This window comes from Marmota flaviventris, chromosome 12 (genome assembly GCF_047511675.1).
Source record: "Marmota flaviventris isolate mMarFla1 chromosome 12, mMarFla1.hap1, whole genome shotgun sequence".
Classification (NCBI taxonomy): Eukaryota; Metazoa; Chordata; class Mammalia; order Rodentia; family Sciuridae; genus Marmota; species Marmota flaviventris.
In genome coordinates this window covers 14,106,542-14,123,631 of record NC_092509.1, presented here as the reverse complement: position 1 = coordinate 14,123,631, position 17,090 = coordinate 14,106,542, and the positions used below count along the sequence as shown (strand labels likewise).

The window sequence follows — 17,090 nt, the reverse complement described above, 5'->3', positions numbered from 1 at the left end:
GAAGGGGAGTGAGGTGGGGGACATGAGAGGGAGGGGAAGTGGGGCAGGAGTGAGGAGAGGGAGGGGAAGTGGGGTGGGAGGAGGAGAGGGAGGGGAAGTAGAGTAAGGGAGAGGAGGGGGAGAAGTGGGAGTCCCTCCTGTGGGGGGACTAGCTGTGACTGCACCTGGTGCCACCAAGGCTTGTAGAGTACAGGGTGTGTAAGAGCCTCTATCAGGCACACCACCATCCCTCCTCCCAGGAGAGCTCCTCCTGTGGCACCCATGCCACAGAGCCAGGTCTACAATGTAGCAGATTTGTGAACTTGGATGAGGGGGTAACTGCTATCTTTATTTTCATTCTCTCTGATTCAAAGTTAGCAATTTTTTCCATTACGCAGGTGTGCAGCAAATCCACAGCATGCCTTGCCATCCCTGAGACATCACAGCAGAAATCCCAGAGGTTCAGGCACCAGCTACTGCTGCCTCTGATAAATCATGTGCTCTCAGCTCTACTCCAAGATCATCAGCAGATATGAGGTCTTGATTTTAACGTATTAGTAAAGAGGCACGTGCATTACTATATCCCAACTTCAAAAATATTTTAATAACTATATCTCAGTGTAATTCACTTCCTTCATAGTCCTACATATTCTATGAATGTGTAAACATCATCATCTAGGTATCCTCAGGCTCCCCAGCCTGCTGAAGCTCTCCATGACCCATGTGATCACAGAAGCCCTGCTTGGCCAAGGTCTACTTCCAGAGAAGAGTGGCACCTGGCCTGCACACTTGTGAGTCACTTTTTAAGGCTATGCCTCAGTGCTCTCGGAAAAGGCAGGAAAACTACTGCAGAAATCTTTTTTTGTGTCATCTACAAAACTGCTGTTGAAGGCAATATTTGCCAGAGTCCCTTTTATGAAAATTCATATGGCCAACTGCCCTATAAATTACTGAGGGGAAAAAAGTACATCTCACTTTAAGAAATTATATACATCCTTTTGTTGTTGTTAAAGGGAACTACTCAGCTCAGTTTCCCTTTTCTCTTTTCTTGGCCAGAAGACCAGAACTAACTTCAAAGCTCTTATGCAGACAACTGGGGATGTGGTTCAGTGGTCGAGTGCTTGCCTAGTATACAGTAGGCCCTGGGTTTTATCTCCAGTGCAGTGGATGGGGGTGGGGAACACACACAATAAAAACCTCTCATGCAATGACTGTCTCTGACATGAATACTGGCCTCCTTTCCATGCCGTTTCTGTCCCCTCTTTGGCACTGCTTGTAACTAACCCTTGCTTCTCTTTAAAATGAGACCAAAAGGCCAGGCACAGTGCTGTACATGTGTGATCCCATCAACTTAGGAAGCTGAGGCAGGAGGACTGCAAGTTCAAGGCTAGCCTCAGCAACTCAGGGGACCCTGTCTCAAAATAAAAAAATAAAAAGGGCTGGAGATGTCACTCAGTGATAAAGCATCCCTGGGTTCAATCCCCAGTACAAAAAGAAAAAGAAACAAAAGGGCTCAAAATGAGCCCACTTTGACTATAAACTTGTGAATAGTTTCTCCAAACTCAAAGAGCAACAAAAGTTAGTAGCAATATTTTGTCCCTCAAATGTATTTTTGTAAGTGACTTTTTAAAAAAAATATTTTCGTTGCAGATGAACACAATACCTTTATTTTGTTTATTTGGTTTTCTGAATGTAGTGCTAGGGATCAAACCCAGTGTCTAACGTGTGCTAAGCAAGCACTCTACCACTGAGCCACAAACCCCAGCCCTCTAAGTGACTCTTTTAAATTTAAAACTCACACATTTGGTATATAATTCAGTCTAAAAATTCTATAATGAAATACTATGGGCAAGCTGATTTCCCCAAATTCAGCTGGCATTTTAGGAACCATTTCCCTAATAGCATTAGTATCACAATCTACTAATTTTGCCAAAATCTATAAGATTTTCCTTACATAAAGTAATCTCAACTTTCTTTTCCAAGAACCACAAAGGCTACCAACTGGCATTCAGAGTGTGAAATTCTGGGACGAAGGAAAATCCGGCCTATGAGGCCAGATGGCAGTCACCCTAGTGCCCCAGGTGCTCCCCTCTCCCCTCAACCCCAGCTTCAAGATGCCGCCTACCTTGTCCCACTTGGTGCGGATCTCATCCATGGTGACGGTGCTGTACGGGTTGCTTGAGCTGATCCTGATGTTGTAGCTCTGAATCACCTTCTCTACCTCGTTCTGGATGGCCATGATGGACTGCCGCTCCCCATCTGCCTCGGGCAGCGTAGCCTTGAACTGCTCATGGGCAGTGATCAAACTCTGCACCAGGGAACAAGGGAGAAAACCCAGATTACCCTCAGTTTCACAGGCCTTGATGTTCACATACAGGAGTGTCTGTATGTTACCTGAAGGCACCTCTGGAGAAAAACAAAGCCTGCATGTTTTACAAAAGCTCTGCCTAGAAAAAACAATTCTTCTTCAAAAAAATCACCTTTGCCTTCATTATGTCTGGGCCCTGCTACTGTTGAGGTCTTACTGTCTGCTGAAAAAGAGAACTTAGCTGCCCTTTCTAGCAACAGCTGTTCTTCTCAGCCCTGTACTCATCACTTGCTACCTCATTTATAACTAAAGACAACAGCAGAACATCTGCTCCTCAAAAAGAGAAGCCCTCAGAACCCAGCTCTTCCCCAGAAAGCTCCATACAACCTCCACAAATCAAACACGTTCCTTCATGATAATGTGTCAGATGAGAGACTGTGAGTCCCATGGTCCACATCCTTGCTGCCTGTGGCCCAGGATGAACCTACTGCATATTTTAGTCCTGCAGCACATCAGCTGCCAACAGGCTCTTACTAAACAGTGTGACGCCTTAGGCAGAAGTAGCAGTCTTGCCTACTCCAAAGAAAGACAAAAGATTTTAGCCATTCACCTCTGCTTTGCAATGTGCATAGAAACACCAACAAAGTCCCTTTCAGATGCTGCAACATTCAAAGAAAACACCTGCTCCTTGACTCCCAATGAGACCTCATCCCCGTAAGCCCTCAGAGGCTGAAAATACCCTAAACTGAAAACACATTTAGCACACTAACCCACCTGCCATCATCACCTAGCCCACCACACATTGTAGAGAGTCTGTGGTTTCCTCTTGTGATGGCGGGCAGACCAGGAACTGGCCCTGCCCAGTATCACAAGAGGACACTCTGCCTATCACCAGTCCAGGAAAAGTGGGAAAGTCACCATGTAAAGCCTGGCTTCTACAGAACGTAGGTCACTTCTGCAATGTCATAAAGCTGAAAGACCCTACACTGAGCCATCTGAAGTCAGGGGCTGAGTGAAACTCCCCTGATACTGGGGGACCACTCTTCTAGCCTGCTCCTTGGCAGCGAGGTGGGAGTGCAAACCCGACCTTCTATATTTCCATTCTGCTGATGACATTCCTATTTTACAGAAAAAGATTTACAAAAGTATTCTTTTTATATTCTATTATGTTAAATTCACTGTATGATGGTCTCTAAATAAATTGGAACCTGGCTGTTTGAAAGTAGTTTCCTCCCTACCATCATCACTTAGAAGACTTATTTACAACTTTGAAGCTCCAGAAGACTATGTGGACTGGAGGGAGGAAGAAGGTGCTGGTTTGGGATTTCTTATGTTTTATGATCTGGCAAAACTCTGTAGGTCTAAACATATGGCAATAATATACACATTTGTAAAGTAGTTAACTCAGCAGTCAGTAGACTCATAGCTTCCCATGAGCAACTCTAAGAGCAGAGATGTCCAAGTTGCTCAAGGATTCAGCATTTTTTTTAAAAAAGGCAAACCCTTTGAGATGCATCCAACATTACCTGATGACAACTGTTTGCAGCAAAAAGGCAAACAAACTAAGGTTCAAAGGGCAACTTATTTGGGCTTTCCAGCACATGCTTTTTATTTAAAAAAAAGTAATATATATATAAAATTATACATATATGAATAAATAACAGGGCTGGGTGCAGCCCACTGCTAAAGCACATGCTGGCATGTGTGAAACCCTGAGTTCAATCTCTAGAGCCAAAAATAAATAGATAAACAGATGACTCAGTAAATAAATAAGACCACCTCTAATGCAGGCAGAGTCGAGTCTGGCTACCTGTATCTCCTCGATGCTGTGCACAATAAACATGTCTTGCAGGTCTTCCATAGCACCCTCCATCCAGTTGTTGAAAGGAGCAGCCCTCTTGGCGAACTCCAGGTGTAGCTGATCAATTGTTTCCAGCAATTTCTCTGTTCTCTGAAGATCAGTTAAATAGAAGGGAGTGTTAGATTAAATTGAAAAAAAAAAATCCTGATGTACAGAGAAATGTAAACACATATCCCAAAACAATAAAGTGTTAGCTGACACTTAGCATATGTCTATAAAAGGTTAACCAAGGCTCAAATGATTAGGCTGAGCCCCACGGGCCTTGCGAAGGATTTAATGACACCCAGAGCAGTCTTGGTTTTAAAGCGCCTGAAGTACTCTGCTAGATATTAGATTCTGGAAAACTGAGAATCCATATACAGTATTCCTAACTTGCTTTCAGCTAAAGCAGGTCTTGGTAAATTAGAGGCTTGATTCTCCAACTGTGGGGTAGCAGGAAACTCAAGACACCTTCTGCATTATGTCGTCTACAAGGTACAAGAAAGCTATGTGACTCTCTCAAAGTCACCTACAGAGGGAGGAGAGAAGGAACTAGCTTGGCGATCTCCTTATTTGGAATACAATGCTCACCTCTGTGGGTTTATGAGAGCACGAGGCTTCCAGCATCAGAGAGAGATGGTGTGCTGTTCTCCACAGCAGAGCTGACGGGGAGCAGACAGAGAGCATGCTGTACCTGGGGGTCTCCCACTGTCAGATTCACCTTCTCTCCTACTCTAAAATGTTCGCACTGTGTCTGTTGTGCTTGGTCCTTCCTCCCCCTATTTTCTATGCAAATGTGTAACAGCCAGCTGGCACTTGGAAGCTTGAGTCCACACGTTTATATTTCATTAGAGTCAAGGGGAAAAGCTTGGGACCTGGAAACGGCCTCTTTCCCTCAGGTCCCAGGAGTCCTTTCATGGTAAAAGACTATTAGGTACCCTTAAACCCACTACCTACTGTCTTCTAGATGCACTCTGATTCTGTGTCTCATCAATTTTTCCTTGAATATCCATTACCACTTTCCCTCTGCACATCTCAAATTGGGTTCTTCCTGATTTCCTGACTGTCAATTTACACATACAGAAGGACTTTTGGAAATTTACTATAATTACTACTTGAGACCAAGTGGGCTTATACCATCATCCCTATACTTCTTAAAAACTTCAAAAGAACACACAGTGCTACCAACCTCCCATGTTCCTATCTCCCACTTTGTGTATTCCCTTCAGAGGCTCCATTCACCAAATGATCTGTTTAGATTTAAATACACAAGGCCACAGAGATGCAGAGAATACCAGCGACTTAATTAAAGAGACTCCATTAAAAGACTTCATGTCTACAGGTGCTTTTAAGACTTCACCTCCAAGGCCTCTCTCCTCTTCTGAGTGAGGGTCCCCAATCTGTCCCACTGGTCACAAATTTTCTGGCAACGATCATTGACATTCACAGCATCATGATAATCCAGTTCACTAGGAAGAGTGAAAATAAAGATTAGTTTTCCCAGTTGATATGAGGGGAAATGGGGCTCAAAACAGACAAGGACGTTTTAAATAAAAAGATCTGGCAAGAGAATTGACAGGGCATTTCAGGGTTTTATTGACTATCCCCATTAGTCTTAGAAAAATTATAAGAATTAGTAAAACTTTTATGTCGGTCAACAAATTTCTAAACTGAAAGAACGCTGTCCCCTTAATGCCTCTGGTTAGCCTTCTCCCTCCTTGTTCTCTCTGAGACCCTCTGGAAGCATGATTTTTAAATGGAAACTGTAAGTGAAGCCAACTCTCTGCCCTGAGGACAGTCCTGCAGGCCACTGCAGCCACAGTGACCATAACAGTGAGTCAAGGGGGAGGGAGGTGTGGGCTTGCACTGGGTGTCCTTGGTTCCTCTGGAAGGGCACAAGCTCACTACCAAGTATAGCATCCTGTACTGGAGAGTACTGTGACTTTATCTAGCACACAGGGACTTCTAAAAGAGGGCAGGACAGAGCCCTTCCGCATAGGGACCACAAGGTTCTTGCCACTAATCCAACAAGCCAGAACAAAATGATTTCTTGCTAAATGCTAACCATTCCTGGCCAGATCCACCCATGGACCCCTTATGGGGATCACTGTGAGGTGAAGAACTTTCTGAAAAAAGGCTTGACTAGAAGGTCAACCTCACGTCTCCAGGAATAGGAAGTTTCGATCTTCTACAAAACCTAATCAGCCATTAATTAAGATAAAAGCAAGAATCATGGAAATGTAAAGACATTCAGGAGGCTTCCTCAAGAGAATAGGAAGAGACAGCTTTGCGAAGCCCCCCTTTCCTTGCCCCATCCATTTCCGTCAGGCTTAAGTCTTATTTTTTTTTTTTTGACCTTATATGAAGGCAGTAGTTGTTCATTGCTGTTTTTCCTGCTCACTCAACCTACTGTTTCTGCTACTGAGCGGAGGAGATGCCTGTGCTTGCTATCTCAAGGTTCTTCAGTGTTCACCTGACTGTTCCTCTGGTAGACAGAAGTTTTCTGTCACCTTGTTAAAACCTGTCCAGTTCTCAAGAGCAACCAGCTTTCCACAAACATGCTCTCTTCTCTATACTGAAGCTAAGATTCTTGTGCTGATTTCTTTTTCTTTTTTTGGTACTCAGGATTGAACCCAGGATCACTTAACCATGGGGTCACATCCTCAGGCTTTTTTTTTTTTTTTAAGTGTTTTGAGACAGGGTCTTGCTAAGTCCTTAGGGCCTTGTTAAGTTGCTGAGGTTGGTCTTGAACTTGCAGTGCTACTGCCTTTGCCTCCTGAGTCAAAGGGATTATAGGCATGTGCCACTGCACCAGGCATGCCAATTTCTTATGACCAAAAAAAAAAAAAAAAAACAAAAACAAACAAAAACCACCACCCCCATACACACACATACATGCACGCACACAAAACAAGAAAAACACACCAGCAGTGGGCACATCCCTGAAAATAAAAACAAAGGCAGCAATGGCTCTTCAAAATGCAAATATTGGGGCTGGGGATAGCTCAGTGGTAGAGTGTTTTCCTAGCATGTTCAAGGCCCTGGGTTCAATCCCCGGCACTTGAAAAAAAAAAAAATAGAAGAAAGACTTCTCCAACATGAGAAATGAGCCAGGCATAGTGGTGCATGCCTGTAATCCCAGTGACTCCAGAGGCTGAGACAGAAGGATCTCAAGTTCAAGACCAGCCTTAGCAAATTAGCAAGATCCTGTCTCAAAGTAAAAAATAAAAAGGACTGGGGATGTGACTCAGTGGTTAAGCATCTCTGGGTTCAATCCCCTTTGCCCAAAACAAACAAACAAACAAACAGACCAAAATTGGAAACAAAAACCAAAGGCTGCTTCTACATATCCCCAATGGAGATTCTAGTGCTCACCCCTCCAGTATTATCGTTAGGGTCTCTCCTCGATAATCTACATGCACCTGCTGCAAGTGTATCTGCTTTTTAGGAGTCAGGATTTGCATAATTATACACACTATTTTTGTGTACTTTAAGAACTGCAAAAAACTGACTTATTACTTTAAGATAGGCAAAAAAGATAAAAACATTACTAGCAATATAATGGACACAGACCAGTTCAGTATGTGGTTCATCTCAACTATGTCAGGAAACAGGCACTAGGGTACCAGGAATAATAATAATATGAAATTACTTCTTAAATTTTATGGGCAACACTTAGAACAGCTCTAATTACTCATGGGAACTATTATAGAGCATTAAATAGCCTGAGTTTCTTTTCATCCCTTATTTTATTGGTAACTATTAATGAGCAATCAGAGCCAACATGGAAGCAGCATGAGCTGTAAGACTATGTAAAGGCCACAACTTAGAGTAGAGACAGGATATGAAGTCCACAGAAAATGAAGTGCTTTTATGGAGCTGATATGACAAGGCTGAAGAATAGTGTTCTCTTTTAAAAAAAGGCCCCACCTGTCAATCAAGTTTGCTCTAGTCAAAGTGAGGAACCTGGGTGTTTTAAAATGTAACATACTGAAATCAATTTTTATTATGTAGTTTTTAAAGCTATTATTATGTGTTAGGCTCTTAAAGTCCTGCAAATGTATCAGTGATTATAATGAAGGGGAAAAAAGGAAGGACCGAGAACCTCCACCTAGTGCTCAACCCCACCTGGCCTCAGTCTCCACACCAGCTCTTGCCATAAAATGAAAAGCAGAGTAGACAGTTGCTCCAGGGCCCAGATAGTGGCTCCTTTTGTGCTGTTCTCTGCACAGGCAGGTCCTCCTCTTGGGTGGGGAAAGGGTGAGGCTGCCCTGCCCCACCTTCGGAGCCTAGGCCTCTGCCCTGCTTTCCCCAGCTGTAGGGGGCTGGGGTGCTGCTGGATGGGAGGCAGGGATTCTTCCACAACCAATGAACCTAAGTCAAATCTGTTTCTACATTTAGAGAAACAAGAATCCTGCCCCAGGGTGCTCTGGCCTGGCTCTGGATCTATTAGAGAAGAGGAAGGCAGGCCTCCCTTGCCCTCTCCCAGGGGTCCCCAAGACCCATGCCCTGGGCTTCAGTACGCACTTGAGCTCCTGTGCAATGGCCGCGATCTGCTCCACGCGGTCCTGATGGGCCGCCAGGTCACTCTCAAAGGCCTCGTGCTTCCGCAGCAAGGCCCGCACTTCTGTCAGGGATGCAGACTCATAATCCTTCTGCAGCAAGATCTGCTCTTTGCCTGCAAAGGTGGCATCAAGCAAGTGTGAGTACCCTGCAGCCTCCCAGTGGCTTCCTCGCAATGGACAAGCACCCCGAGAGCACCGAGTTTCCAAAGAGGTAAGAGGAGGTGCCAAGCATGGCAGGACTGAGGCAGGAGGCATTCAGCACCCCAGCCCCTCCAGGTGCCCACAGCCCACGGTGCCCCAGGCGTGGGGGCACACTGAGGGCGTTTCACAAAAGAAAGCTGTGCTCTTCATTACTGAGTAGCGGACACTGCCCCTCCAGAGCTCAGCTCAGCTCAGTGAACCATGGCTCCCAGGAGCTACTGGGTGGCTGACTGTGACACCCAGGCTCTGTTCTCCGCCACAAGTGCCACCCCACCACGGTGCTTTCTTCTTGAAAGCTTTACTTCTGTGGTCAAATGTGGCCTGGGTTTTGTTGTCCTGAAATTAAACATTACAGATTTTCCTTCCTGAACCTCCACTTGTCTTAACTCCAGCAACTGCTGTGGTTGAAGAACTGGATCCACACTTATTCCCTGGCTAATGACCTGTAAGCATTTAATTCCAGAAGCTGGATATATAGCTGAGTGGTGGGGCACTTGCCTCCCATGTGTGAGGCCCTGGATTCAACCTCCAACATTACAGGGGGAAAAAGAATTTCATTGGATAAAGACTGAAATAGAAAGCAAATATTTAATGATGAAAACACAGCACTTATGGTGTGTCCAACACTGATTGAATATGAATTCATATTCATAAATATGAATTCACCAAATCTTCATGAAACCCTTCAAGGGAGATGTTACTGCTGTTCCCATTCTGAAGAGGACACTGGGGCACTGAGAGATCACGCACTTGTCCAGGGCACAAAGCTGCCACTGTCAGGGAGGGGCACCCCTACCTATCACGTCCTTGCTGTGTAACATCAAAACTCAAGCAAAACAGCACAGGGCAGCAGAGAATGACGGGACATCTCCCCCACCTCTCTCAAAACAGACTATTACAGGGTGGAGTGAAGGTTCTGTTCCCCTCCTTCAGCAGGAATGACCACTTAGTCCAGCAGACACATCACCCTGGCTACAGGTTCAGGTCCATTTGTAAGGCCTGAAGGAAGCAGATGAACGCAAGGGCAACGAGGAAGTCAGACCACAGAAGACCACCCTGGCTTTCCTCCTTCCCTGTTATATTTTCTAGGTAGAATGCTTGATGGCATTTGATACACATCTCGTGGCAGAGGCTGGGCTGAGGCTGTCTGATCCACAGTTAGGCAACAGACAGCTACTGTGGAGCCAGATAGGAGAGGAGGAGGCCAGCCTCCTACACTGAGCCAGCCTCCTACACTCAGAGGCTTGATTAGAACACACAGCTTCACGCTTTCCTCTTGAGAAACATAGCACTAGGACCAGGGCAAAGGGGAGGACACCTGCCTGTGGCATCGCAGATGCTGGCGACAATTAGTAACGATGCCTCTTGGCTCTGCGCAGCTGGACCCTGACCTCCCAGAGCTGAGTGTGGGCCTTGTGCACTCACCATAGGCCTGTGTTTTGTGGGTGGAGGCCTTCTGCCTCCTGGCTCTGCGCAGCTGGACCCTAACCTTGTGCACTCACCGTAGGCCCAGGTTTCGTGGGTGGAGGCCTTCTGCCTGAACTTCTCAGCCAGGTGCTCCAAGCGCTCCAGCCTCCGGATCTCATTGAGCAGCCATTCCTCATAACCCTTCTCGGCTTGCTCCAGCCTCTGCCAAGCTCCAGCGATGTCCTGGTGACACAAGGACAGGCAAGGCAAGGTTGTTATGCATGGGCCTCCTGGGCCTTCCCTGGGCATCCTCCAGTGCCCGTCTGGCAGTACTCCCTTTGTTTCCTTTTCCTTCCCCACCATTCAATTATCTTGGTTTCCAAATGTCTTCATCATCACAAGGACCTTTCAAAATACAGCTGCTCTCCTGTGCCAAGCCCACACTTCTCCAGGTATGGACAGAGGCACTCAGGGCTTAAGTTTTCTGGCTACAAAATGAAGCCTCAAAGCCATCCTGAGGTCAGGCTTAGGTGGATATCTAAGGGAGGAGAGGGTACGTGATCCTGCCGGTAGATCTATGGGGGCAGATGTGGTAAGGTTGGAGAAGGGAGGAAAGAAAGGCCATTCCTGGTATATCTGCTGAAGGCCTGCTCTTTGCAGGACACCATTCATGGGCTGAGTCAACAACTGTACGACGGCAGGTGAAAAACATCAAGAATGACAAGGTGGCAGAGTGCGTGCCTCTGATCCCAGCAGCTTGTGAGGCTGAGGCAGGAGGATCGCAGGTTCAACACCAACTCAGCAACTTAGCAAGACCCTGTCTCAAGATTCAAGAAGTCAAGGCCTCCTTCTCAGCAGCCCACCAGGGTAGGGACCCAGGCCAAAATCCTTTAGGAAAACATGAGGCTTCCCGTGTTCCCAGGTCAACCCCAGCTACTCACCGACACCATCTTCCCCTCGGAGGGCATGAAGGCAGGCCGGTTGCTGATCCGCAGCTTGGTCTGCAGGGTGTTGAAGTTGATCTCCAGCTGGCACTTCTCCTGCACCTTGGGGGGCTTGTGCTTCCGACGATAATCCCGGAAGTCCTCCAGCTTTTTCTGCATGGCCTGCATGGTTTTCTCAGGAGTCCGGTTCTCCAACCAGGGGATCGTGCGCCGAATCCATTCCAAAAGCTGCTCCCAAACACAAAAACACTGCTGAAAACACCAGCAAACTGCTCCCAGTTAAAAAAAAAAAAGAGGTGCCTGATCATTTGGAGTAGGTTAAACTAATGCTCCCCAAACTACTGAAGGGTGGTCACAGTGCCCTGCCCTGAAGGCAGGGAGGGCAGCCCTGCGCATGGCATTGAGAAAGACTCCTGGAGTCCACTAAGGGCCACTGGTGAGTAGTGACCCACCCCAACAACACCAAACACAGGTCGAAACTTAAAAGTCAGCACGCAAAGTCATGTTTAACAAAAAATGTGACAGTTACAATAAACTCAGGGACCGGACATTAGCAGACAAATGCTGGATGGAGCTTCCAAATTAAAAGGAAGAAAGAAAGAAAAAACCTGACATGGAGGAAATGTAGTGTTATAAACTCAGCAAAGAACTGAGTCTAAATCAAAATGCATTTAAAAAAAATAAGCTTGAATCTAATGACTCTAATGAGTTTGTTTACTAGACAAATGTACCGTAAGCGTGGGGCTGACTCAGTGCCAGTGCCTATTTTAACATCCAGCTTTTAAGTAAACCAGTCAGAGATCAGTGAGAATGGTGGTGCATCCCCGGCTCCTGCACACCCCTTCACAGGCCTGGAAACAACCCACAGGAGGCCCGTCGTCCCCCCAGGCCTGCTGATAGTCAGGGAAATGCCAGCAGACTAGAATAAAGCAGTGTAAGTGGGGAGACTGCTGCAGTCCAAGGTCTCAGGAGCATAAATGAAAGACCAAGTAAGAAAAGGGAGGATTTCATTACTGAGAACCGACTGTCCTTCTGTTCTGGTCATAAATGAAACCTGAATTTCATTGCAGTTTTAAACAATGCTGTCCAATTGGATTTTTCCATAGTAAACTATGAATAACAAAGAAAGAAAAAAAACAAAACAAAAAATATATATTTCCTCCCCTCAGTAATATAAAAATATAAACTCAGTATCACTAGATTAGATTACCATAAACTATTAATTGGGACAATTTACTCCAAGAGTCCTGATAATTTTCCCTGCATAGGGAAAATTAAGGTAAATTAAGTCAAGAGCAAAAATTATCTGGGCTTGAACATGTGCCACTGTATTGGAGTCTATTCTCGGAGGGGGTGCCTGTGGGCCTTGCCCAGCCCAAGGGAGAAAAAACTCCTGGGCAGGCAGGACATGCCTCCTTGCAACCTGTGCTATGATGAGGACAAGAGATCAACAGGGATAGTGCTTCTCTAACCAAGGGTCTGGCAGAAGAGCTGTGGACAGGCATCCCTGGACCTCGGGTGCAGACCCTGTGGGGAGGGCGCTCTGTTCTGGATGCCCTGGGTACATGGCAGATACACAGGCTGGGCCACCTCCTCACAGCGGGTCATACAAGTTCTGTTCAGGGGCCATTACATGGAGCAAGGCTCCTGAACACGATCCGCATCCTGTGTGATGTCAGGAGGAACACAAGTCCCGCAGTGTCATCTGGGGATCTGACCCATAGAGCAGAGCCCAAGGAAGGGTGCACTTCACTAGCTGGGAACACACGGACCAGCTCTGTGCTCTGGGGCTGTCTGCAGCGGGACCTGTGTGGCTACAGGATAACCCTCCTTTCAGATGCAGCACATCTTCTGCCTTCCTTCTATCTGAGGTGGAAAGTGCAAAGACCATGGACGCTCCACTACCCACTCTGCGCCTCACCCCCTGGATGGGTGTGGACAGAACGGGGCCACCAGTTTCCTTTACCTCACTTGCTAGCCTCTCATATTCTTCCATCAGCCTCTCATTCTCTTGATTCACAGCAAGAACCTTACATATCCTGTTAGCCGCTGTCTCAGCCTGCAAAACACAAGAGGTAAACGGAACGGCTCCAGCGACAGGGTGCACACACACAGGCCAACAGGGCCAGGCTGAGGGCGAGGAGGGGTGACGTACTGAAAAAGGCACAGAGTGGGTGAGGGCAGGATAGGACAGAGGGCACAGCTTTCTGACACTGAATCATTTCACACTGTTTTTAAATTTTCACAGAGACTTACACAGCAGGCTGGATATACTGTGTGCAACAACGGGGAGATGACATTAGTCCAAGACACAGGCTTTGTAAGACATCAAGCAAGTTAGTAACAGACATGTGTGGGTCAAGGAGACCAAATCTTGGGTCCCTGAATGTCTGTCCACCTGAACACTCCTCAACACTGATCTCATGGCAATAGAGCAGAGATGTCCTGAATGACACTGGACTTCAGAAATCAAAGCAAGAGTGACTGGCCCTAAGCACACAGACACAGTGCTGCACTGAATGCACCCAAGGTATCTTCCGAAAAGGGTATGCAGAACTTTCTAGATAGGGTCCTCACACAGAGCTGAGCTTGCTTTAGGGTTTTGTTTAATTTACTGTTTAACCTGAGGAGTCACTGTAATCCTCTGTTGTCATTTGTGGTCATGGCCTCAAACCACAACCATGTGGTGGATGGAGAAGAGGAACATGCTCAAGGATGCTTCCAGGCCCATAGCCTTCCACCAGCCTGGCCTCTGAAGCCCTCTGGGCCTAACCACAGGCAGATTTCAGTTATGACTGCTTCCCAATGATCACTTTTAAATGAAAGGGACTGCAGGAAGACACACACCATCCACCCCGTCTATCGGAATTCCACATAATGTAAAGGGTGAGCAGCAGGAACTGGTGAAGCTGCAGAAGCTGAAGAACATTCTCCCAGTGTCTGGGCTGTTTACTGGAGGAATTTGACTTTTCTTTTTTTGAGGCTACAGCACTTGTATCCCTTTCACTGTTCACTAAACAAAAGATTAATCTTGACAGATATGAGAACAAATCACTGAGCCATGAAGGCGATTTTCAGGCAGATGATCAAGGGAAGGCATTACCTCTCTTGTCAACCCCCACTGCCTGATGCATGTGGCTTGGTCTTCAAGGCACTTCTTTTATTCCTAAAGTCCAAATGTTTCTACAATTGACTAATGAGATAAACAAAAGATCTCAGAAGGAAAAAATATAGACTAAAAACCCTTCCATAACTGTGTAAAGTTAAAGCATTACAAAGTATTTGCAGCTTGGAACTTGCTGTGTTAGGTTGTTCGGTGACACTAAGAAAGAGTCCAAGTCAGATGTGAAGCACGCACACACACACACGCCAGGCACACACGGAGCAGCCAGCCAGCAGTGCACGGGATCAAGTACCTGCTCCGCTCCTGCGAAAGCATGGTAGAAGCAGGAGACGTAAGTCATGATGGCTCTTTCGTCAGGTTTGGGAGTGTTCACAATGTCTGAGGGGGAGAAAATAACACAGGACACACACACAGGCGAAGAGGAGAAACCAGGGTGAACACAGGGAAGAGCAAACCAGGTCACATGGCCTGTTTTCTATGCATTTCACAGGCCCGGGATCCTGACTGGGAAGATTGCACAGCACTGAGATTTCTCCTGACAGAATGATCTAAACCCACAGTTTTTTTGAACAATCAACTGGAGATTTGTGCTCCCTATCCTGATGGGCTTTTAAAGGGTGTTCAGTGCATGACCACGGAACCAGCTGCTGCATCAGAATGTCACCCTTTTCTGGAGACTCCTCTTGACAAGCTGCTTGGAGAGTGCACGTCACTCTGAAAGATGCTCAAGATACTAGTAGACTGTTCTGGACTCCCCCATCCTCACCATCAGAGTGGCCGGCATTCTCTGCTCTGAAAATCACCCAAAGAGAGGGCTTGGTGCTCACCCTCCACACACACTTACCGCACGCCACTCAGAGAGACACCAAGAGTGACAACACATTTAGAGAGAAGGGCAGGCACGGCCATGCTCCTGAGTGTCCACTACCCTCTGCACTAGCTGAAGACCAATCAGAATAGATGACCACGCAAGTACACCCCTTCCTGCTCCACCCTGGCAGCACAGTGCTTAACCTTGCTCATGAACTCTAATCAGTCAATGACAGAATGAAGCTAACACAATTCCCTGTGATCCCCTAGAGCAAAGACTTGTCACTGGGTTCACCCAGGCCATTAACAGGAGGAACATGGAATTGTATGACTGTGTGGAATCCTCAGGAAAACAAACACAAATGGCGTGCCACTGCGTGAACAGTAAGTTTCAAGAAAACTAGACTACAAAAGACAAACACCAGCTTCCTCAGAACAAGATGGGTCTCTTTACTCAGAAGAAAGGGAAAAAACAGGAAAATGAGAGGAAAAAAATCCAGACATAGGAGATGAAGGTGAGTGGTGACCTGTGTTGGCGGCCTCACCTCTGCACACCAGCAAAAGCATGGCAGTAACAGGGAGCATGAGTCGCTGAGGCCCTCTCCTCGGGTCTGGTAGTGTGTGCTGACTCTGCATGGAGAAAAGGTGTTAGCTGTGGATGTTCTAGTCCCACAGCTTCTGCCCAGTGCTTCCTCAGAGAGGCAGGGATTCTCCCCTACCCCACACTGGGGCTGTTTAAATCTCGGCTCAAGTCCAAGAAGTTACGTTACAAAGTCACCACTCCGTGCACTTCCAAGAACTGCCGTAGGAAACGAAGGAGCTGCCCAGAGAAGGCACTGCCAGCCCAGAAGAGCCTCAACTAGCAAGAAAGTCATGTCCGTGGCCAGAACGAGGCCTCCAGAACTTCAGTGCACTCACAGGGACATCCTGTCACTACACACAAGGCCCAGGGTCACCAGGCCCCTGCCAGGTCTACAAGGAGCCAAACCCAGGGTTCACCTCAAATAGGTTCATGGTGAAAAGTAGGGAAATAACTTTCACAACCTCTTAAAATTATGCTAAAGAGTTCAGATGAGAAGAATTCACTTTTCTCTACAGGTACAGTTCCTGGCTAAATAGGCCAATTAACCACTTGAAAATCCCTTCCCGGGTTCAGAGACCAACACAAGCAACAAAACGTAAGGCAACAGTGGCAGTGGAAAGTCAAGGTCTTCCAAGAGGCACTAACGAGCTGAGAGGAGGAGACCTGGACCTGCCATTGCATGGAAGAGCCCCATGGGTCAAAGCAAAAAACGAAGGGCACCGCGTGGGGTCTTTCCATCTATCAGATTTTAGCAGAGTACACTCTGTACCCAGGCCTCTGCACCCTTCCACACTGCTGGCCTGCAGAGACCCTGAGTAATACTCCGTAAGGACAATAACGCAGGAGCGTTCTTCTGATCCATTAGAAAGGAAAGGTGGAAAAAAGGAATGAAAGATGATGAGGAAAAAGACTACAGTGGCACCTTTCCCATCAGCCACAAGGGACACATGAAGTGGACAGATACCCAGGCCAGGAGCCAGAGACCAAGACAAGAAGCAAGAGAGAGTGTGGGCAGGCCCAGAGCAAGGGCAGTGCCAGACCCAACAACTGGTCAGTGATGAGCAGAACTGAGACCTGCCTCAATTCAGAGTGCCAGGGAGGCATCATTGAGCCAGAAGGTGGCTTTGCTGATGTGTCCTGGCTATTACCTCAGGAATTCCAGGTAATTATTCTCACAGGAGAAGCCAAAGGAGAAACCACACAAAGAGGAACTTATTTTGGAGAGGGCAGAGGGACAAAGAGCAGAAAGAAATCTGCTGTCTTACTTCATTGTTATATTGACTCTCTTCTCTACCTCTGAAGAATTTTAGAAAAACCAAGTAAAATTCT

The 17,090-nt window shown here is 46.7% G+C and overlaps 1 protein-coding gene across 3 annotated transcripts in view; it reads right to left on the bottom strand.

Moving 5' to 3' along the window:
* Nucleotides 1–17,090, bottom strand: part of Actn2 (actinin alpha 2) — a 63,903-nt gene that overhangs the window by 11,633 nt on the left and 35,180 nt on the right. For 2 of the 3 annotated variants that reach the window (XM_027948042.2, XM_071619856.1), the window contains 8 exons: nt 14,661–14,746; nt 13,211–13,303; nt 11,242–11,472; nt 10,396–10,543; nt 8,655–8,805; nt 5,488–5,596; nt 4,098–4,238; nt 2,105–2,287 (listed from right to left, as the gene is read on the bottom strand). In XM_027948042.2, coding sequence (XP_027803843.1) covers nt 2,105–2,287; nt 4,098–4,238; nt 5,488–5,596; nt 8,655–8,805; nt 10,396–10,543; nt 11,242–11,472; nt 13,211–13,303; nt 14,661–14,746 — 1,142 coding nt within the window. The remainder of the gene's footprint in view (nt 1–2,104; nt 2,288–4,097; nt 4,239–5,487; nt 5,597–8,654; nt 8,806–10,395; nt 10,544–11,241; nt 11,473–13,210; nt 13,304–14,660; nt 14,747–17,090) is intronic. The other variant, XM_071619857.1, reaches the window with a different exon arrangement.